Source organism: Acartia tonsa, chromosome 4 (assembly GCF_053477335.1).
Source record: "Acartia tonsa isolate MP-2025a chromosome 4, ASM5347733v1, whole genome shotgun sequence".
Classification (NCBI taxonomy): Eukaryota; Metazoa; Arthropoda; class Copepoda; order Calanoida; family Acartiidae; genus Acartia; species Acartia tonsa.
In genome coordinates, this window is record NC_137263.1 from 20,546,339 (window position 1) to 20,571,521 (window position 25,183).

The window sequence follows — 25,183 nt, forward strand, 5'->3', positions numbered from 1 at the left end:
TTTCTAATACAGAGTCAAAATAAAATGATTCATATGAACTTTTTATTGGATGTAGAATATACGTGGATAGTATTAAAGTATAGTATATATTACAGAGGAAATTAAAACTATCGTCAATTTAGGATGCTATTTCCCCTGTTATTTATTTGTCAGCTAGTTCGTTCATCCATTAGAAGGGAGAGGGTCGTTATTTAAGCCAGCTATAAGTTAATTCACTTTGTGAGGGTAAATGATAATCTAGTGCATGAAAGAACCAAGTAATTATAAATCGCGACCATTGTTACTTTATAAATAAGTCCAAACAAATATCAAAGCCAAATTTATTTTAGAATAATTATTCATTTCAGTGACATAAGAAGTATGGATCATCTCTATGAAAAAAAAACGCTATTAAGGTTGGCAAACTTAATTAAACAAATTTTAATATAAAAATCTCCCTAGTTTTTTCACTTGCTTAAACTATAGGTGATTAAAAAGTATTATGTTACGATGTTTTTATCATATAATATACAAATAAATATAAAACATACAATATTTTGATTATTTAACAATTAATTACACTAAAAGTATTTGTTTATTATGGAAAACTGGAATTATTTACAAACTTTTTTTCTGCTGCGCGTTTATTCAATTATGCCGCGTAAAGTTTCTTTCTTTACAATGTCGTCTTTTTTGGGATAAGGATTATTAATACATTCCTCAAAAATCAATAAATTAATTGTCGAACTTTTAAATAATTATACAAAGTAAAGCTAATATGCAAAACGATATTCATATATTTGAAATATATTTGAATATTGCCTAACTAATGGAAAAATAAAAATCATAACCAAATTCATTATTTTTGTGTAAAGATATTGATATTAAAATTTTATGAAAATTTCATTAAATTCCTTCTATATTATCGGAATTTAAAAAATGAACCAGAATATTATTACTAAGAGGTTAATTGCACTAACTTTAATCTTGACCAGACCAACATTAAGCTTTCTGAATAAAGCTAGATTTTTTGACATGGAAAAAAAATGTTCTTATTTTTTAAATTCTCAATATTTTTAGCTAGCATCTAGCATATGATTGCTTCGTTCCTAGTCTTTAGGGGAGGGAAAGGGAGGTCAGAAAATAGCGCAAGGTATCTATTAAGCTTTTATAAAAAGTAAAACAAAATCGGACCAGCAATTTCCGAGATCTTTGACTTAAAAGAAAAATATTACTTTATGTTATAGGATAGCAAGTAATATACCTTTACTGATCCTTACATAAATAATATGATTTTCAAGAAATATTTCAATGTTTGAGCTCTCTAGCTTAAAAAAGGCATAGCTACTCTATAATTACGGTCAAATTGATTTAATGATGCAATAATTTATTTTGTTCTTTAAAATGTTGTCATATTTGTTACAAGAAATTCTAAAGAAAAAATATTTTCCAAAAAAAATTCTTGAAAATTAAACTTTACCCTGGGGTTTACTTTCTCCTGTCAATGTTGTATCAAACAAGCTAAATAATAACCTAAAACCAGGGCTCGGCAGCCAATGCCAAACCCGCATTCAGCCACAAATCTATCAAAAGGCTGTTTTCTATTCAGGAATAAGGTATAGCCAACAAGCGAAATAAATCTAAAATTATATTTTAGATAAAAAGGTTGTCAATTCTACTATGTGTTGTCCACCAACGACAGCTGGAAATCACGTATAGGTTTCGTTTTTTTGTACGAGTTAATTTCGGTGTTAGTATCAGCTGTTTCGATTAATTAACTGATACAGACGAGCAACCTAAATGGGCAACTGCAAGACTTTGCCTACAAATCTTAGGTCTTGAAGGGCGTGTAACCTCAACTTTTGAGGTGTAGTGAAGGGGGGGGGGGGGTGTTGGAAAATTTGGCAACAGAAAAAATTTACCATAGTGGAAGGAGGGGGGAAGGTATGACCCCCTACATTAAAATGTACATTGTAGCCCCTAACCCCTGTGTTCGCGTATGTATAATACATACAAATTTAAAATTTCTTTTTGAACATATGTTGTGAAAATTATAAGCATCCAAAAAACAAATATAGATACCAATTTTCTTTCAAATATTTTCCATAATTTTATATGATATTATCATTTTTTTATTAAGGGAGCGGAAATTGGGCTATTTTTTAGACTAGTTCCAAAATTTTAATAGAAACGTTTTCTTATCAGTTGGCTTAACACCGTTGTGGACTTTTCAAATTTTGCTTTGTAGGTTTATTAGATTGAGTGTTCAAACTTTCAACCACTAATTGTAACTTGCAGAAGGAGTAATTTTGTGTATCATCATTTGGGATGTAAGTACATAAATTTACTGGCAATTGTCTGATCCCTGATCATTTCCCAGTTCTGACACCAACTAAATTAATAAGGTTTGGAAAGATTCACGAACCTACATTATTTTCTTTTTTTTTATGTAAAGTTTCCAAGCTAAAAAGTAAAAGATATTTTTAACCCCTTCAAGTACATTTGTCCCGTCTTCTGACACTAAAAATGAAAAGTTGGTGGTTAGAAATAAATGTAAGTTACTTTTTCTATGTCTGCACAAAACTATGCAGGATGCAGCTCCAATTTGTAACGTTAGATTTTATGCTAATTATCTGTTTAAACATATATATATCTTTAAGCTGGGCTTCGTAGGGCAGCGATTAAATTTTAATTTTGCGGCTATACAACCGAAGGTGATTAGTTAGGGTTTTGTATCCACTCCGGCTGATTGAAGCTAGGAGCGGCAACACCGAAATGTGGCTGAATTAAAATTTAGTTGATGCTACTGAGGCTATGTAAGCCGTGGCTGTCATAAATGCATTAATCTAGACAGTTATTTAATATATTATTATAACGAAATGTCAGAATTGCCATTAAACAAAATTATAAAGTTCAAATTTTATAGTTTTTACGTAATTTATTAATTTTTCATGCTATTGATTTCTTAACTAAAAAGACATTTCAGTGATATACAGACAAACCCCTAAATGTAGAAAAGCCCTGTTTTGTTTAAGATATAAATTTGCATGTCTATCCAATATATCTATCTACTACGTTCTAAAATGTGAAGGCAAAAAATCCGTTAAACATTTTTATGGCCTACATGTCTCAAATTTAGGGGCACACACGGGGAAATTTATGTGTGCGGATGTCTGTGTGTGTGTGTTTCTGTGTGCACAGATAAAAGGTTTGTCAGCCAATAAGATTGAAAAGTATTTTAGTAAATGGTGATTTATTATTTTTTCTCCCCCTCCATCTCTCTTTATTTCTCATCATAATGGATTTATTATTATATGGATATTACACCAGATTATCATGTACTCTAATAAAGTAAAACTAATAGCGGGCTAAAAAACGACCCCCCTTCATCTATCCGATACCATCCCCTCCTACTGGATGAATGAAATGACTAATATATGACAGGGGAAATATCAACCTAGATTTACAACAATTTTTCCCTTGTCATAATATCCATGTAAATTTTACATCCATTCTCATCATTAATTTCATTATTCATCTATCTAACTTTACCCGCTGTTTTAGCGGTGTCGAGTTTGAGCCTCTTTTTTTACTGTGTCGTGCTAGAATCGCTTAAAAAAGGTATTCTAATTTTTACAAGAACTAGATGTATATTATATTTTCTGTAGCTTAGGCTTTCAATAGCTACCGAACCAATTAAGTTCTTCATTTTATGTAAGCCTCTCAGAATTGTGTTAGGCTTTTCTACATTCTATGTATTTTGAGACTAAAAACTTTGGATGATTTTAAGGCTATTTTTCTGCTCTTTCCTACCCCTTTAAATATTAGGCTACCTTATAGATGCAATCATAACCATTTTAAATTATAAATTCCAGACAAAGGTTTTGCCATCAAAGATGACTGAGGCATCAATAACCAACAGAGAACCTAACCTCTTTTGAGAGGACATAAATTGACGAATTTAGTTGATCCCCCTTCCCTCCCTTTTCCCATGTTTTATAGAATTTGGGGGCGGTGGATTTTTTAGAACTTGTGGTTTTGCAACTAGCATGGCGGGTTAGATCAGTTAAACAGCCTAAAACCACCCCATAATTTAAAAAGCTTTCCTGAAAAGTACAACCCATTCGGACCAGTATTTTCTGAGATCTTTAGCTTCATACTTTATAACCTTACTACTTTATATTATAGGATTAATTTTGGTCTCTCTCCTCCTTATCTCTTTCATTTTTATATCAATCTTTAATATTAGCTTAGCTTGGATAGAATATAATTATACAAAGCAAAATACATATCATATTTTACAACAAAGTAAAAATCACGAAACCTTTCCAAATTATATTTTTAATTTCTGTATATTCTTAAGTATTATGCAGCTATAGAATTAATATAATTGATAACTTATAAAATATTGTAACCAAAGAATTTTTAAAAACTTTTTATATGTATCTATAAGTTAAAAGTAAGAAAAATCATATTTAAAAGCAGTGGCATGTGGCAGGGGGGTGTTAACTCACCCCCTATTAAAATTTACAATGGGAAGGTCTCCCTCCCCCTATGTTTCACCCCTATGGGGATCCACCCACCTGGTAAATAGCTGTGCACGCCTTTATTTGAAAGTAAGAAAATCTTTCTTCTCGGAACGGACCTATTTCCTTAAACATGTAAAAAGAGAAAAGAATTTTGACAAAATGCGTAATTTATACTTGCTGTGTATTTTTTCTCAAGATTATTTCGACGGATATTAAAAATATTGATATCCAATATTATTTTTATTTTGAGAACAGCCTTAAACCTGCCCTGGACCAATACTAAACTTTCCTCAACATTTTGAAAAGATCGGCCCAGCCGTATCCGAGAACTAAGCAGACATACATCCTATTAATTTTTAATATAGAAAAAGAATAATAAATTTTAAAAATTAGCAATGAAAGTATTTAATTTTCTTTGAGAATTCTGAAAAAAAAAACGTTAAAAATCTTAACATACAAACGAACAAAGTGATTAATAGAGAAGATCCTCATCGATCATTAGAGTCTTTTTACGGGCAATCGGATTTTTAAAATTATAGCTTCGCTTCTAAAAATCCTCCCCAAATTTTCCCGCTACCCTAATTTTAGTAAAATGTAAGAAAAAATTCGTTACAAGTTACACAAGTGTTGAATTTCTCAGCTTACAATATACTAAGCTCTTACATTTTTATGTGTAATTCTTGAATGGATATATTATTACTTGGATGTTGCACCATATTTTCATGTACTCTGATAAAGTGATGCTTGGAGCTGGCTGAAATAATTATACCTCCCATCTAACCCCTGTATCCCATCCCCTTCCCTCCTATTAGATAAACAAACTAATCAATAAATGAGGCCCATATAATATATTAGCAAGCTAAAAAAACATTAAATTTTCCCCTGTCAATATATCCACGCATATCCTATATCCATTGTAATTCTTGAGTTTGTAGCTGCTATTTAACTAAATCTAGAATTTCGTCCTAGGACAATAAATGGCTTTTCTACTGCATTTTAATGATAAAATTATTTTTTTAATTTTGATTATTTTGCATACAATACAGATCCTATTATATAAAGTAGTAAGTTTTTTTGTCTAAAGCTAAAGATCTCAAAAAATGGTAATCTGAATTTGTTGTGCTCTTTCTTACCTTTCCTGCATTGCCTAGATGATAGGGACGAGGCAACTAGTCTTTAGATAAAGAACTATCTTTTGAGTTACGCTACTACTGGATGATATCATACTATTTTGTATTTGAATATTTCACATTATTTTAGTAATCCCATTCCCAATGGGACAATTAATAGTATTCTATTAAAAGAAGAAAAACACAAGGATGACAACATCCATAAGTAGCGAAGCACAAAAAATCATAAGAAAACGAACAAGGAAATTTAAAGAGCGTTTGTTAAATTCAAGAATAAAAAATCAAATATATTTTAGAAAAAAATTCGCAAAACCTCTCTCACGTATTTTTATATTTTGTAGCATGACAGACAGACCGACGGACGAAATAATTAAACATACTGGATGCTCATTGGTATAGGAACACTTCACAAAAAATTTGCCGTTTATCTTGAATAATAGCTGGGAAAATTACAATTCACCCATACATAACGTTACGGACTGACTGAAGGACTAACGTCTGTTTTAGTTTAGGACACTAGAAAATCTCTAAAAATATTATAATATTCACTATTTATACAAATCATGACAAAAAAGCAGGACTCGGCAGCCGCGCGTCAGCCGCCTGTAAGTTTCAGGGGAATCAACCGTAAACATACAATTTCAGATATTAGCTGAAAGTCTTAAACTGAAAAATATTGCAATCCATATTTTCAAAAAAATTTCCAAAGTATCCAAACGGGTTTAAATATAAGACTTATTTTCGGCAGACGAGCCGCTGCCGAACCCTGAAAAAAGAGTGTTTTTGGATTTAATCGTCCATGTCACAAAAAGAACATATTTTCCAGCATGGCTTCGAAACCGATTAATATTCGCTGGATTATAACCTGTTCTCAGCCATATTGAAAAAACATGTATAGCAACAAGAATAATAAAATAGAAATCATAAAATTGATACCAGTTTTGTTAGCGCGGGCCTTTGGCCCCTCGTGCCTAACAAAACTAGGTTTAATCTTATAATCTTTCATTTATATATCCACAGAAAGCTGTCTATAATACTATGCGATAAATAACTATTCCAAAAAAGCTCATGTAAATTAACAGCTGCTTTTTAGACATTTTCCTTACTTTATAAAAATGTAAAAAAAAGCGGCAATTAAAAAGTAGAACAAGACATTTACAATGGGAGAAAGTTAGGTTTAAAGTAAAGCAATTAAACATTGTCAAATAAAATTGTTTAGGTAATAACAAGGATGACAACATCCATAAAAGCGAAGCTCTGAAACGGTAGGATAAACGGACATTAACACTTGTATAATGTCAGAACTGAATAATCAGAATACAAATGTATAAGAGTCAAAGCAAAATTGTAAGTAAATTTGTTAAAAACTGTTTGATACAGGATAATGATTATGGACATACTTACATTTTAGGACTTGTTTATAGAGTTGCTTCGCTTAAAATATTGTACTTTGTTGTCCCAGGAATCAGTATACCAAAAATCAGACCAATCGGATAATTAGGTCACATACAAATTTGTTGTTAAAAATGTAAAAAAATCAACATGTTTAAAATGGACGTACGGACATTCTGGTAATAATTATAGAGTTGCTACGCTTTTTAACTCGTACCTAACTATTACAGGAATCACCATGCAAAATTTGAAATCGATAGGACAATTCTAACATGCCTAAATTAACGGAAAAAGCTATTTAAAAAAGTAAAAAAATCAACATGTTTAAAATGGACGTACGGACATTCTGGTAATGATTATAGAGTTGCTACGCTTTCTAAATCATACCCAACTACTACAGAAATCACCATGCAAAGTTTGAAATCGATAGGACAATTCTAACATGCCTAAATTAACGAATAAAAGCTATCTATCTCGGACGGACGTACGGACGGACGGACCGACCCTAATTATAGAAAAGCTTCGCTTTTAAAAAGCTTCGCATATTAGAGTAATCAAGAGGGGGGTATGGGGGGGGGAGTTAATAATCATTATGAACTTTTTAAAACAAAGGTTTTTTTCTTTAAATAGGGTCGTTCCATAATGGATAGCACTGATCCTAAAAGTAATACAATATTAAACACTAGCGAATGCTACCCTAGCATCTAGGGACTCTATATTCGAAAAAAGGTGGAAGACAGAAAAATAGCCTAAAACCATACCTACCCAGCCATTTTATAAAAATAAAATAGCCTAAAACCATCCCAAAACCATTATGTAGCTACACAATAAAGGAAGACTATATCGGTTCAGCGGTTAGCGAGATCCTTCGCTACAGACAAAAAAAGCTTATTACTTTATATGTTAGGATGTATACACTCTATTTACAAAAACAGTTTAAAAACTTTAATATTTTACGTGATATAGTTGACATAATTTTTAAAATGCCAATTCCTACAATATTTAGGCACCAGTTAATAATAAAGACATTTTACCAGTTTAAAAGACCTCACTTGGAAATTTACCTTTCAAGTCCCCCCCCCCCCCCCCCCCGAAAAAAATTCTAATTACGCCTGTATGTAAACTGTAGTATAATGAAAGCCAGCTACGTAATTAAAATGCCAGAAAGAAAGATGTTTTGCATTGAAATTTGCAATTTTCTGCGATTTCTCCCGCAAATTTTACTTTTGCGTTTTTGCTGTTTATTTACTTTTGCCCTTGTCTTTCCTCTTTCCTATTTCTTCCCCCTTACTAACTTATTTCTCCATTCCTTGATTTTCTCCCCCCCCCCCACAATCCCCAAACAAAAAAAATATTTTTGCAAACAGAAAACTCTTCCCTTTTTTGCTTGACAACGAGACGTTTTCTCCATTTGCCAGCAATAAATAAGAGAACGAAAAAAGGAGGGAAGTGAAAAAAGGGGACAAAGGCTTGAAGTTCAGGAAGGTAGGGTATAATAAATACTAATGTATGTAGAGAATATACGTTGATATTATGACAGGGGAAAAATTGTCGTCAATTTAGGTTGCTAACATTAACATCATGGCCAGTTCGTTCATCCAGTAAGAGGGGTGGGGATGGGGTAAAGGGGGTGGATGGGAAGGAGCTTTATTTTAGCCAGCGAAAAATTTCATTTTATTGGAGAACATGATAATCTGGTGTAAGATCCAAGTAATGGTATATCCATTGGTATACTAGTGATAATTAACTATTCTACTAAACTTTCATCCTTCAATAAAGGTTTTATTTATAATGTAGGAATTTGGGGAAAAATTTATTTTTCTTTCATTGTTCTATCCGTATATTCCTGCTTAAAAGTAAATTTGTGGTGTTTAAGACAAATTGACCAAACAATTTAACCTAACAGCATTAACAGGCTTTGAATGTACACACACACACACAGACATACAAACAAACAAACACACACACACACACACACACACAAACATGAACATAATAAACTAAATACACTTACACACACACACACACACACACACACACACACACACACACACACTCATACACAAATACTTTTCCATATAAACTATCGGCTGCTCATCTAGCCTCAAGGGATTTCCTAATTGTTAGATTTAAATACATCAAAATTTGCTCAGGATATATAAAGCTTTCCTGACGTAATCGAATCAGTCGTCAGACAGAAAAAAAACCTTACTTCTCTATATCATAGGACAAGGCCAGCAAGATCCTACACAAAGACAACTAGACATCCTGTTACTAGGTATGTTGACACCAGGAATAAGGTAAAGCGAATTAAATATTTTTTTTTTTTTTTTTGGGGGGGGGGGGCAGATAAATGTCGTCAATTTTACTAAATATGTGTTGCCCACCAACGACAGCTGAAAAAAAACGTATAAGTTTCGAGAATTTTTTCCCGAATTAATTTTGCTGTTGGTATAAGCTATGTTGACACTGCTCCCTTTTTCACTCAAACAGCCAAAAATGCTCCCGTGCCAATTTTCTGTGCATGTAGTTTAATTAAATGTAGTTAAACTATCTTTTCGCAACTATGAATGAATTCGTTTTTGTTAGTTGTAACCCAACAACTTTATGTCATCGGATATATTATTACTTGAATGTTGCACCACATTTTCATGCACTCTAGTAAAGCTATACTCGCAGCTGGCTTAAAATAACAATACCCCCTTTATCCCATCCCAACCTCTCCTACAAAACCTATTTACGAACTTACTAATAAATTAGGTCCATGTTAGCAAACTTTACCCCTGTCAATATATCCACGTACATTATTTATCCATTTTTATTTCAATCACTTAGCATGTCAAAAACATTTACATGTCAAAATTAATTTATTAATAAAAAGCTTCAGTCAGTTCAATACAATAAAATATAACAAATATATCATACATGCTTCCTAAAAGCGAATATTGTATATAAATCATATTCAGATCACTTGTTCATCAAGGTTCATCTTTAATTTGGGCATATTGGAATCGTTCATTCGATTCCAAACTTTGCACGTTGATTTTTGTAACAATTTACTGTGTCCAATTATGCATCCACTATAAAACTCTCTTTGTCAGTAGGTCTCCTAATTACGCTCTAAATTCCGCGGAAAATTGTCTATAATACGATGCGATAAATAAATATTAACAAAATGATTTCAAAGCAATAAATAAAACAAAAATAAAAATGGAGAAGACAATGACCGTATAACTCAGCCAGAAAATAAACCATTGATAAGATTCTATATGATAATCCTGTCTTGAAACAGTTTTACCCAGGGCTCGGCAGCTAGTCGTAAACCTGTTTTGGTGCAAAAAAAATACATGAAAAGACGTAATTCCAAATTAAGAATATGTTGTGACAACAAGCTGATTATTTAAAGTTTTTGTTATCGTCGAATTCCTCGACTGCCGAGCCTAGACTTTAACCATCAGATTTTTTCCTGCTGCCGAGCCCTGGTTTTAAACATCAGATTATTTACCTGGTTTCTGAGCCCTGGTTTTATTCATCAGATTATTTGCACGTTTGCTGAGCTCTGGTTTCACCATTAGAATATTTGCCTAGCTGCCGAGCCCTGGTTTTATCCATCATATTATTTACCTAGCTGCTGAGCCTAAGTTTTATCCATCAGATTATTTACCTGGTTGCTGAGCCCTGGTTTTATCCATCAAACTACTTGCCTAGCTGCTGAGCCATGGTTTTATCCATCAGATTATTTGCCTGGCTGCCGAGCCCTAAATTTATCCATCAGATTTTATCAATTATGATTTATATTTGGAACATAAGAAATAGAGTACAGAGAGAGAGAGAGAGAGAGAGAGAGAGAGAGAGATGGAGAGAGAGAGAGAGAGAGAGAGAGAGAGAGAGAGAGCAACTAATAGAATGAGAGAGAGTGGTTAGTGAGAGAGAGAAAGGATGACAATTTCCATAAAAATGAGCTTAACAAATCAGATGAATATTGAAGAAGAAATTTTGAAGTTGAAGAAACATAATATCATTTAGATGCATGAACTAAATTTAATTTTATTTATTGGTCAATTAATTCGTTCATACAGTCGTAGGAGAACGGGTAAATGGAGTAGATGGGGGGTATCTTTATTTTAGCCAGCTGCGAGCATCACTTTATAATAGTACATGAAAATCGAGTGCAACATCCAAGTAATAATATATTGATAATTATTGTACTACGCTTATGATAATGTGTTTCATCGACCTAGGAATCCCCAAATGTGTGTCTAATTTTATATGCACTTGCAAGCTTTCTTGTATTGATTATCAGAGTTGTTACGCACTGAAGATTATACCTAATTTTTACAGGAATTATCTTGCAATTTTTAGGCCCTTTGATGGAATATAAAATGACTAAAATTGACGTGGCGAATGAAGAAACGTATATATCACCAATGTAGAAAGCTTCGCCGAAAATAAGAAAGACTTAAAGCAATTTTGATGTCCAAAACTTATAGTTCAAAAGCACCTTTTGGCCTTGATAACTTCTTACTGGACTGTTATTTCTGTGATACAATGATTAAGAAAACCGACTTTGAAAGACTTAAAAGATGATATCTCTAGGAGGCGAACATTAACCTATCTATCATATTTACCATAGAGTATTTATATAGAGGGAATATTGTAGATTATATTAATATATCATATTTACCATAGAGTATTTATATAGAGGGAATATTGTAGATTATATTAATATATCATATTTACCATAGAGTATTTATATAGAGGAAATATTATAGAATATATTAATATATTGTATTTACCATAGAGTATTTATATAGAGGAAATATAATAGAATATATTAATATATCATATTTACCATAGAGTATTTATATAGTGGAAATATTATAGAATATAATAACATATCATATTTACCATAGAGTATTTATATAGAGTAAATATTATAGTATATATCAATATATCATATTTACCATAGGGTATCTATATAGTGTAAATATTATAGAATATATTTATATATCATATTTACCATAGAGTATTTATATAGTGTAAATATTATAGAATATATTAATATATCATATTTACCATAGGGTATTTATATAGAAAAATATTATAGAATATATTAATATATCATATTAACCATAGAGTATTTATATAGAAGAAATATTATATAATATATTAATATGTCATATTTACCATAGAGTATTTATATAGAGGAAATATTATAGAATATTTTAATATATTATATTTACCATAGAGTATTTATATAGAGGAAATATTATAGAATATATTAATATATCATATTTACCATAGATTATTTATATAGAGGAAATATAATAGAATATATTGATCATATTTACCATAGGGTATTTATATAGAGGAAATATCAATATATCATATTTACCATACAGTATTTATATAGAGGAAATATTATTTAATATATTAATATTATTTAACATAGAGTATTTATATAGAGAGAAATGAATTTCTCTGACTGTTCCTGTGATCTAAAGGGGCAGATAGTTTATATTCTAGTATATGTATATTGTATTGGTTGCTTTATGTATGTATGTTAAAAATCAAAATTATGCCCTAATTTGGTTCTCAGAATTTTTGGAATATTTTAATTCATTCACACACACACACACACACACACACATACTCACACACACACATATTTATTTGGTAAGGTACTTTATCATGATAACCAACTCTCTAAAAAAAAAATCTCTCAAATTTTATCCTATGATGCCTTCCCTTTTTCACCCTCTCGTAGATTTTTCGCCTCATTAACCACTCCCTTCTCTTTACTTTCTTGATTTTAGTAGCTTAGCAGTTCCAAGTTATGCCTTATATACATATTGGAGATACAGGGTAAAGGCAAAGGTAATCAATAATTTCTCTTAGTCGAATAAATAATAGTAGCTTATCAGTATACATAATAGCGGCTACGCTCCTAGAGGCCTCTGGGGGTACTTAAGGTGGCTGTGGGTCGAATTTAATCCCCCATTTTTATTTTAGTTTTAAAAAGAAAAAGTAAAAAAAAAGCTACACACATTGTTTCAGCGGTTAGCGAGATCCTTCGGTACAGACAGACAGACAGAGATCCTGTTACTTTTATATAAGGATTGAAAACTCAAGGATAAGGCAATTGCAATAAAATAGTCTTTGAAAAATGCAGCAAAATTTTTCATTTAATTTGTTTACAATCCCTTACTCCTAAAGTCAAGGGTTTTCTCTCCCCCCTTTTGGTTCAACTTTTGTTGGCGTGAATGAAATAATGCTCCCCCCCCCCCCCCCCCGTCCTTCTTATTGACGATGTTATACGGAGGCCAGATTAGATATGCTTTCAACTGAGACACGGTGTGTGCAATACCAAAATCTCTGTATGTATATAAGGGAGGGAGGGGACATTGGACTGTAAATAACACTGGTACTCAATGTTTTATAACCACTTTTCCTTATTCATTAGCTCAAAAAAAAACTTTGGGTACTTTAACTGAATTTTGATTGGTTGGTTCTACACTATAAGTGTCAAAACTGTTCAACTATTTTAATCTACAGAAAGGGTAATTTTGTTTATCATTGGTTCATCAATTTAACATTGTTTGTATTGTCCCTTAAGATCCCTGGTTTATATGCAGAGTGTGTAGTTCAAATGGAATTTTACCCATACGGGATTCCATAAACTTACTAACCTAAAGACGTGCGTGAGGGATAAATTTGTCTAAAACATGTTTAAACCACTTTCCCAATTTTTCTTTAAGGAAGGATTGAAACTTTTGAGAGAAATGTCTAAGCAAAGGTCTAAAGTTATAAGGAAGGACAAACGAACAATAACTCTTGTAGAGAGAGTATCAGAACTTAATAAGTTTAATTCTCTTATTTTTTGAAGAAATAAAAAATTTACAATAATAAACATTTTAGCAACTATGTGCTAAAAAAGCTAAAAATCGTTGGATAAAAAATCAAATAGAAAACTTTTTCCAGAATTGCTCCGAAACCAATTAACATCCGCTGCATTAAAACCAGTTTCCGGCCATACTGAAAAAGCATGTATAGCAGCGTATTACAGACAATTTTTCACGAATATGAAAATAAAGATCATAAAATTAATACACGTTTTGTTAGCCCGGACATTCGAACCCTTGGTACTGGCAAAACTGGTTTTAATGTTTAATAATTTTTCATCTTAAACAAAACTTTTTAAAATCTAATATTATAGACACAATAAAAACTGTCCCGAATTTGTACTAATTTTGAGGAACACGACTCCAGTTACGTCATATTTTTCTTTCCCGAAAAAGGGAAGGGGGAAAGAAAAAAAAGGGAAGGGGGAAGAAAAAAGAGATGGGAGAAAAGGGGGTTTTCCCCATCTCTTTTGAAGAGATTTTCTTCCCCCCTTCACTGGAGTCGTGTTCCTCAAAATTAATACAAATTCGGGACAGTTTTTATTGTGTCAATATTATATACTTAAATATATCTCAAAATCCAGATTTTGCATGGCAGTTGTACTTGTTTAGTATTTTAATATCGAACCACAAATTTACTAATAAAGTAAAAGATAGAGGGGGAACGAACTATATGTAACTCTGTTTACGTGTTAGGGACCCTTTGACGACTTTAATGAATTTTAGTCATTAGCGTCGGAAATTTTAAAACAGCCAAGCCGTTAAAAAAAGGATGCTGTGAGTATTGGTTTAAAAAATATGACGTAACAAAAAAAATTAGCCAATGAGAGTCCACTACGCATGCCGCCATTTGTCAATAACGGCCTCTCATTGGCTAATTTTTTTTGTTACGTCATATTTTTTAAACCAATACTCACAGCATCTAAAAAAAGCAGAAGGCAATTCGCCAGCAGACGAAAAAGATTCCTCACCACTTGAGCCAGGCATTTGTCTGGGTTATACATCTAAACATATACATTTATCATTTTACATACTATTCCAAATATATTTCTTAATATTAGAAAATTTCTTTTGACAAATGTTACCAAAAGTTGTAATTCAACATTTCTATAGAAAACTTTTTTCTTCTCGATAAAATATTTTGTAATATTACAACATTTATAAAATATTTTGAAAAGCAAAGATTATCTACACATGTATACATCTGTCAGTCCGTACCAGCGTATTTAAAGGATAGTTCTCATGGAAAACTTAGGTATATTGGAATCTAGTTGATTTTATACCTGTATTTCTAAATTTGGAGGGTGCATAAAATTATTAGAGACAAAATCTAAATCTTCCCTAAATATGAATCTTTATCTAGAGACAGCTTTCCACGGAAATTAAAATGGAAAATGGTATTAGCATTACGATTTTTATTATAATATTCGTAGAAAACTGGCTAAAATACGATACGATACACAATTGTTCAGTATGACTGAAAACCGGATCTTCTCCAGCGTATATAAATAGGTTTCGAAGCCATAAGTTTTATATTCATTTAATTCTTAGAAAATCTGATATGTTTTCTCCCAATTCTAATAAAACGTGCCAAGTTTCAGATCAAGAAGAGAATACCAACCAAGTTGAAGCCAATCTCCAACTCATATGACAAAGCATAAACTTAGCTACCAAACCGAATAAGTTAAACGCAATATTGTCAAAGTTTACAACATTTAGTTGGTTAGACTAAATTGATTCAAGTGATAGATGTGATAAACAATTCAACTTTGCCAAAGAAAAGCAGTTCAATTCAATACTTTAAACTTAGATTAAAATTATGTTATGAAGTACTTATAAGCTATAATTTGTGAGAATATTAAATAAAGCTAGATTTTCCAAGAATAAATAAATAAAGATTTATCCAATGCTTAATTAAACTCTAGCAAGCTACCAGGTGTATTTTGCTTTTCTTATAACAATAGAAACTCAGAGTAAACTGCATAGCCGGCTTATACAAGTACAACTTGATGCGCTACCGTACCCTTACTCCTAGAATCCAAGCTATTAAGCTACAGAGCTGTACTAATCAGTGTCCCAAAATCTAATTCAGCATGTATTATACAACTTAATATTTCTTATCAAGCATCCTTAAAGAGAGGTACAACTATAGAGGTTCCCATGTTCCGGTGTGCTCTAGGGCCTCTAGAGTGTCAACCGGTGCGAGTGTCCCCCTAGGGCCGCGACCAATGGCCACAAATATACTAGCATTCTCTAGGGCTTCTAGAGTGTCATCTAGTTGCAATTGCTTGTACACAAGGCTCTCAATTGCATTTGTGTCGTGCGTTTCAGTCCCTAAAGCTCCAAACGCCTACAGATAGCTGTCCTTTAATCTCTAGTAATTTTGCAAAACTTAAAATATTTGTATCTACTATATATGTAATTGCTAACCACGTTGATTCCTAACCCTCAACTAAGAATGATTCTATTTTTGCACTTGAATAATTCCTAATCAAGTTGGAGGAAAGAACTCCACTCTTTACTAACGTTTTCCAAAGGTACTAGGGCTTTCTAACAAGCTTTGATATTAGCAACTACTTTGAATTTCTAAATAAAAGGAATCATCAAAGTATTTTTGAAGTTACTTTATATTTAGACAATATAGTAGCAAAGGTCCTTTAATAAGTTGTACATGTAGACTATCATAACCTAATGAATATCAACTATATACATAATCACTAATCACGCTATTCCCTCCGCAGGAATAACTCCGCTCTTTACTAATCGCTTCCAAAGGTACTAGGACTTTCTAACAAGCTTTAAATTAGTAATTATTTTGCTTTCTAAGAAAAAGTCTATTAGATAAAGAATATTTAAATAATAAACATTTACCAAGATAATATAGAGGCAAAGGTCCTTTAGTAAGTTATGATATGCTTATAAGTTAAGTTTTGAAATTAGTTTTACTTTTACTCTTAAACTGCTCAAGTAATGGCAAAATTAATACAAAGACCTAAGTGTTGTAAACACTTCCACGCGAGGATCTCATATTATTTATTAACTTTTGTGCAATAAAGAACTGTTGTCTCACAACTTCAAGTTCAAATTATTCAATATATACCAAAGTGAAAAATGTACTAAGTGTTTATTGTTTATACTTTATTGTTGATTAAATGTGAGTATCATAGTTTAGTATTGTATTCTAACATAAGTATAATAATGTTTTTTAAGTTATTTTCAATTATTTAATATAAGGTTAAATATGTTTTATGACAGTTAAAACATATCTTTGGATTTGCAAAGTGTAAACCATAAGTTCTTAATAAGAAAGTAAACTTTAAACTTATAATATTTGATTCTTTAAGATTTTCTTTACACTTGACATGTAATTGTTTGTTATCCAAATACTTTGAAAAATAATCATCAAACTTCATTATGTTTTGTAAATTTACAAGTCCAAAGATATAATAGTTAAACTTAGATAAATTTGCTAAAGATAGATTTTTTAAGCAGCATAAGTATATGATTTTTCAGAACTTAGACTATTTCTCTAGTTTTGAGCTTCATTTGATTTTTACAAGTCCCAACAGGGAACTTGTAAAATTTCTATAAATCTCAATAAGAGTAAAACAGAAATTAAGATAAATGAAAAATTGATACACATAAAAATAAACACCATCCTTATAAAAACTAACAGAATGGTTAAGAAAAGAGATAGTATACAGATAAACACATTAGATAGGTTAAACATTAAGAGATACAGAGGTTAAATAAAAGATTACGAGTGAATGAGTGTGCAAGGCTCATTGAGAACCAAATACTTTGCTGCTCTATTTATACTGAGATCTTAGAATGTTCTAGAATTTAGTTAATGGCATAATCTGATGCAATCCTAGCTTTTTGTGCAATAAAAAGTATAACAAAAACTTCTACATCAGTTTTTGTCATATAATAAAGAAGATTCTGGAAACTTACACATGATGCAATATTAGCTGTTTATGTCATAATAAAACTTCTACATCAGTTTTTGTCATATAATAAAGAAGATTCTAGAAACTTACACATGATGCAATATTAGCTTTTTATGTATGACAAAAACTTATTCATTGGTTTTTGCTTGTATAATTAAAGTGTTTCTAAGAACATTCTAGTATCTATATACAATTACATAATACAAAATAATGATGAAATTATTGAATCACAGTAAATAACTATACTCTTGTTTCCTACAAAAAGTCTAGAATATTCTAGATATAAAACACAATTATATAACTTTGAATTGTTGTGCAATCCTAGTTTTTGCTCTTGTAAAATTGTAGCAAAAACTGCACTTTCTGTGGGAAACTCAAAATATACTAATACTTGGTTTTTTTTTATGTATTTTAAAACTACAATTCTTTTTATGTTTTTTTTTTTATTTTTAGAACTTTTTTATTTAGTTTACTGGACATTAGTCAAATTGATTTTTTTTGTGTATTTTTTAATAAAAAGTAAATCATCCTTCCCTCTCTGCATAAAAAACAAAAAAAAATTTTCAATTGACGAGGGTGAAATCATTTTGTCTATGTTTCAAAACAAGGGTAAAAATTAGAGCAGGAGTCAGTCTCAGGATACTTCCACTTGGAAGAGAGACAAAAAGTAAGTTGAATCCTGAGTCACTGAACAAATTTCTGATATTGACCAGAGATAAATCCAGAAACCTGTCAACGTTCATTTTTCCCTCCCCTGAGAATTTAGCTCTAATCTTTGAGCGAATCTCGTCCCTTGTATGGGGCATCCAAAAAATGTCCTCAGGGAAATACCCATACAATTTGAGACACTGGGCACTCATGTATCCAGAGTCCACGAGATATAACTCTTCCCCTTGACTAAGAAGCACATTCAAGTCTCTAGGATTGTCCACTGGTACAATCCCATAGACCTTATCCACGAAGGTGCATGAGTCAAGAATTTCCTGATCCTGTGCTCCAAGGCAAATATATTGGGAGCTGGGTATTGTTGTAGGACAACCATACACTTGGATCAGGTTTGTCTTAGTCTCATACAACTTCTGGTAATAACTGCTTCTATAGTGCTGTCTAATTATTAATTGATTACTTTCACTATCTTTAGCATTAGCATTAAAGAAACAATAATGGGGTGGAGGTGGTTGAGCAAAGAGATGGATATACTTCTTAGTCATGCTTTGTAATGCTGGCCTAAACCCCCCGCTACTTATGCTTGCCTGTTGAACTCTATGGATTCCCCAAGTTTCCCTAAACCTACTGAGAAGATTGAGTTCAACATTATTCTCATCAATTCTGAGCATGCAAGGAAGTATAGCTGCTCTTTTTTCAACTGCCCCTGTGAGTACAGCAATTTTATCGTAGTAGAGATTGTGTTTGAACAATGTTTCACTATCTATGTCTGTCAACTTATAATTAAATTTTTTGTGTACAAGCTAAATAGGGTGTTAGAGCATAACTTGCTTTAAAAATCAATGACGTGTTTGTGATTTCTGACAGTGTTGATTTCTCAGAAAAGGGAAGTGAGAAGTAAAAAGGTGAGTAAAGAGCCCGCCTATTCTGAATCTTTCTTTCAAGAAGATTTTTCTCAGCTGGGGTGGAAAAAGACGTATTACAATTATCGCTGATGAGGACAGGGAAGGTTTTTCTAATCAATCTTGGACTATCAAACTCCTCTAAAATTTCGAAGTCGTCGAAATCTTCAGCTACCTCATACGAATTTTCACTAACCTCCTTGTTCTCTGACTCTCCCTGACCATTCTCCTTGTTGACAACATGATGACCGTTTGTTGTTGCAGGTGTACAGACCTCCATGTCTAAATAAAATATTTTTTTGGTCACCCTGTTGTTAGATAATATGTTCCTTTAGTCTTAAAACAACTTCATTATAGTAAAGTGTTTTTAGGGTGTTTTCTCCATGATGCCACTTTTAAGAAATTGGCTTATTGACTTCAGTTATGAAAATGATGTGCATGATGAGAAAGTGATGCTTTACACTACACAACCCAATCTATCTGTTAAAGATGCGTTGAATATTAGTGATTCCTCCTATGTTGATTTTTCCTCTGACTACTTTACTACTTTTCCATCTTCCCCTGACATTCCTTTCTTGGAATCTACTTTAGAAAAACCAGTTCTATTGCAAGAAACTCTAACCCAGCTTGCTACACATCTATCTACTGATAACTCAAAGTTACCTTCAGTTACATCTGAGGCTTCAACAGCTGCTCCATCCTCTGTATTCTCACCAACCTCATCAGCTTCTTTGCTTTCAGTAGGGTCACCCTTATCCTCAGCAACCACTTTAGAATCTGATGTAGCAACGCTGTCTTCTCCGTTGCCAACGCCCACAACTTCGCCTCCATCATCAAGAGTGGTCTCATCTCCGTCCACCACGATGATAACTTCAGGTTCCGGTCTCTCAATTATCTCTATGTCTACCTCCACCTCCTCCTCTCTCCGGGTCTTGGAGGCAGATTCTGAGGAACTTTCTGAGCCTGAAATTCGAAAAAATTTTAGGACCCAAGAAGTGGTTTCAACTCCTTTTAAAGAAGTGAAATTGGATCCTCTAACCACTTATCTACCAAAAGTTCCTACCACTAAAATACCTTCTCCTAAACTCAGTGGTAAAGTTACAAATAAGCGAAAACTTAAATCTGGTTCTCAAACCCAGGTTGGAAACTTTTCTACAAAAACTTATAGTTTACCAAATATTCCCAGTTTTACCCCAAAACCGAGTCCTGCCTATAACAAATCTATCCACCGTGATTATGGTTTGGCTGCCAAGAATTCCTATCAGTCAATTTATGAAATAATCAGCAGGTAAATTTTAAAAGAAAAAAAATTGTTTTACCTATCATTTTTAATAAAATGTATTTTTTTTATAGCCCAGGTTATTTCTCCATTTTGGTCATTGGTGGTACAATTCTAGTGGCCCTATTTCTTATCCTAATATTACTTGCTTTGCTTGCATTGGGTAAGATTTTATTTTATGCTATTTTATGAAATTAATTTGCAGACTTTTTTATTGGGTGCGAACGATTTTATAGTCTGTTAGTCTATATAGATTATATATATTTATGAAACTATTATCAAAAAGATCAAATTTCAATTTTTAAAATGGCCAATATTGATCGCGTGTGTCCAAAAAATTATAAGAATAAGATGGAAAAAATAAAATTAAACCAATAGATATTATTTTTAGACTTTAATTTGGTTTATTTTGCTTTTGTTATATTCTCTTTTACTTTAATTAAATTTCCTTATTCATAATGTCGTCTTCGTGTATAGGTTTCGCGATTTTCATTTTTCAAACTTCATAATTATCAGCGGCATTCTTAATTTCTATTGCGTATTTACTAGAACGGTTAAATTTAAAAGAAAACTTATTATTTTTGTTGTTAATTGATTTTTTATTCGTAGGTCAAAAGTGTACTAAAAAGATTAAACGGCGTTCCCAGCAGAGTCAAACGGCTAGCTCAAGAGTTCATCGTGCTACCCAGAAAAACCTTGATCCTACCAAATATTTTAATACTACTAATTTTGGTCCCAATTTGTCTACTATCCCTCCTGACTCCGTTGTGAATAATCTGCAAAAATCTTTTTCAATCTAAAGTTTACTTAGTGTTTCCTATTGTTCTTGAGATAAACTAAATTCATACTTTCTATTACAGTTTAGAATTTTCATCTCTTGTGTAACTGAAAAGTACCAACTGCTAATAAGTTTTTTTTTACAGTAGTGTCAACAAAACAATTAAGCCCTGTAAGAACTATAAAAAATTGCCAACCTATGTTTTAACAAGGCGAATCCCCCTATTATACAGTTGTATATTATCCCAAAAAAAATGTTCTTTAAACACTATTATCTCTCTACTAATATTATCAATGCTTAAACTAATAAACACAAACATCAGTATGGATTATGCTTACCTATATATCTTTACTAATAATGTCAATAGATAAATTAATACCTATAATTATTGAGTTTAGATTTACTTACCTATTACTATAAAAAAATTTTAATTTCAGATTTTTTTTACAACAATGAGTATCCCGGATGGAAGTTCCCAGATTATCTTAAATAAGATTAAAACAATTCTCAATTCCCTTCTGCAAGAAGAACGCGATGAGGCTACGACCGATAAGTTATTTCTTGGTGCTGTTACCCTTGGACTTTTGGCTCTCGGGTAAGTTTATTATTTTATTCTCCCCCTCTATTTCATTACTAGAACCAAATCCCCTTTCTCCTCTTTCCTCTCTTAAATATTTTAATTCTGACATTTGCTTATTTGCATTCTCAGCCCCAAAACTGCGTATGGTTAATATTTTTGGATAACAGCTTTTTAGAAATATCATTTGACCTATTTTTTCACCCTTTTGGATGACATATGTTTTCCCTGATAAGTTATGAAGTATGAAATAAACATTACCCAAATAATCAGGATCTATGATCCCACCTGTGCATATTATATTTTTTAAACTTAAACTTGATCTCTCCCTAAGCATAGTAAAATGACTTTCGGGTGCTTTAATTTGGAAACGCAAATCTATCTTGACGCAATTTCTTGGTAAAATCTTTATGAGTCCAGGACTATAAAAGTCCAGACCTACAGATAGCTTTGTAGCCCGGGTAGGCTTTTTGATACTAGCATCCGAAGTAATTACAGCTGTCATTTTTTTTAGAACGGCGGCGGTATTGAGGTTATGTTTTAAGAAGAGAAGACAAAATATTTCCCAACCAGGTAAAGTTTTTTTTTATCTCCTTTCTAATATGTTAATGACAATTATAAAAAATATGAGTATAGTAGTATAGATTATAATTAGATTTTTATTTAGTTTATGGTATTGACAGCTGTTTAAAACCCAATATTCGCTATAAGTGATGTTACAGGGATGTAAATATTCTTTAATAATCATTTAATATAGTTTAGTTAAAAGTCTTTTTATATTTTAGATCCCGAACGAGATGAGAGCCAAGAACTAGAGTTGCGTCACCATCATCAACAACCCCCTCGGACAAATCAGGCGATTGAAATGATGCCCCAACCCCCTGAGATAAATCTAGAGGTATATCAAATAAGGCTTTTATATCTTCTGAAAGAAATTATTATTTTTACTTTTATAAAAGTCATTCTAAACTTAAATAAACTTTGATATACAGTAGGCTATTTTTTTTATTTGATTGCATAGAATCCCTGCTAATTATTTATAGGTGTATTAAACTAATTATTAGCTACCTAATTCATTAAGTTTTACTTCGCTTCTGTAACTTTAATATACTAAAATTTTATACTAGGTTTTTGGTAATTAAATTTCTTTAATTCAAATGATTTAATTTACTTCCTTCTAATTTACTTTAAACTCCTCAAATCTTAAGTACCCTTTCTATAATATATACTGACTTTTTTTTCTGATCATATATACTTTCAGATATTAAAACATAAATTCCTACCTAATAAAAATTTTTATTTATAGGCTCGTCTATCTGCGGAACTGGGACAGTCAAGAAACCCTTTCTTGCTGCCCGTGAATAGAGTAAGAAAAGTTTTCCTTATAAAACAAATCTTAACTACAGTACCTAGCTTACTATATGTGTAATTACAAATTTTATAAAAGTTTTACAGTATTTTAAAATTAAACTTTTCACCTATTATTTTCTAACAAATTATTTGGTAAAGCTAGTATTGTTTTTAAGTTTTTAAAGTTTTTCATTAAAGTTTTAACTACGCTAAGAAGCATTGCCCTCTGTACTTGCTTAGCTAAACGCATATTAACTTCAATGTATTCAAAAAATGTTGATGACTTATTTAAATTATCAGCTTGCTTATTCTTTCTAATGCAATGTTTACTTTTTTCCTTATTCTTTAAGTTACTAATTTTCTGCATTAATCTTAATCGGGTTTGTTGAATAAGCCATAATAAAATTTCTTCCATGAGTCGTAAATCTATATTGGAAGTCCTAACTATAATTTCATCCCTGCCCCTTAAATTAGAGGAGTTATTTCTAACTATAAGTTTATAGTTCTTTAGTTTGCACATCTTAAAGTTTTTTTTTACTGAGAAATTATTTCCTTATTACAATAAATGAATGCTAATCAATTTTAATTTTGTTTCAGATGGTTCCAAACCCCAATATACACAACTGGTAAAAAACTCTGCTTTTGGACCCACCTTTTCGGACTTTCAACTTTCGGACTCAATCTTTTCGGACTTTCAACTTTCGGACTCAATCTGTGATAAAAATTGTGATATACAAATTCAAAATTCTTTAAATTTCAATATTCATAACTGATAAAAAAAACTCTGCTTTCGGACTTTTTTTTATTCGGACTTTCAACTTTTGGGCTTAATCTGTGATAAAAATTGTGATAAAAATATACAAATTCAAAATTCTCTAAATTTCACCACCAAAAATCTCATAAAATTAGTGAAAAAAAATTTCTTAAATCAAAAGAAATTCTTCATAAATTGTAATTACTCTAAATTTCACCACCAAAAATCTCATAAAATTAGTGAAAAAAAAGTTTTTTAAATCAAAAGAAATTCTTCATAAATTGTAACTAAACATTTCGGTTTAAAGTTTCTGGCTTAAGTGATAAATATTATTTTTTTTAACTACCTCAATAATTCAAACATAATAAACTACCTCGTGTCTTTTCGTGATATTTAGTAAACTAAGATCTCAAAGTTTAAATACCTATTATTCTATTTTCTTATACAATTTGGCATGTATAATAAAGATTTCAAAATTTCAAAATTCCTCCATCAAATTCTTATAAAAACAGTGATAAAATTATAAACTAATTCAATTACTATGTAATTTATGAATAATGTTTTGTTTTAAAGTTTTTGGCCTAAATAATAACTATGTTTGTTTTTTTTATTAACTACCTCAGAAAATTCAATTTTGATAAGCTACCTTATATATTTTTTACTCAAATTTATACTTTAAAAATTGTACATAACTTTTTTTTACTTAAACTAAATCTTTCAAAAATTTGTAAATAATATTCAAATTTAACTTAAATACAGTGTTGTTTTTAAAACGTGATTCTTCTTATCAAATATTTGACCTCCTCAGTAGTAAAAACTTATTATTTTTTTTAATTAACGCAAAACTTATAACTAAATGTTTCGGTTCAAGCTTTCGATATAACTTCAAGTTTTTTTTTTACAAAAAATGTTACTTATGTAATAATCTTTTAATATACATTTTGTTTATAGGAAAAGTCTTAGTCTAGATAATTAAAGAATTAAGTTAAACCTGC

General features: G+C 31.2%; 1 protein-coding gene across 1 annotated transcript; it reads right to left on the reverse strand.

Moving 5' to 3' along the window:
* Positions 1–16,200: 16,200 nt before the first annotated feature.
* On the reverse strand, positions 16,201–21,251 carry LOC145315386 (uncharacterized). Its single transcript, XM_080155370.1, has 3 exons — positions 21,232–21,251; positions 20,114–20,484; positions 16,201–19,732 (listed from the first exon to the last, which is right to left on the reverse strand). The coding sequence occupies exons 1-3, from the start codon at positions 21,249–21,251 to the stop codon at positions 19,332–19,334; spliced, it is 792 nt and encodes a 263-aa protein (XP_080011496.1). The 3' UTR covers positions 16,201–19,331.
* Between the last annotated feature and the right edge of the window lie 3,932 nt (positions 21,252–25,183).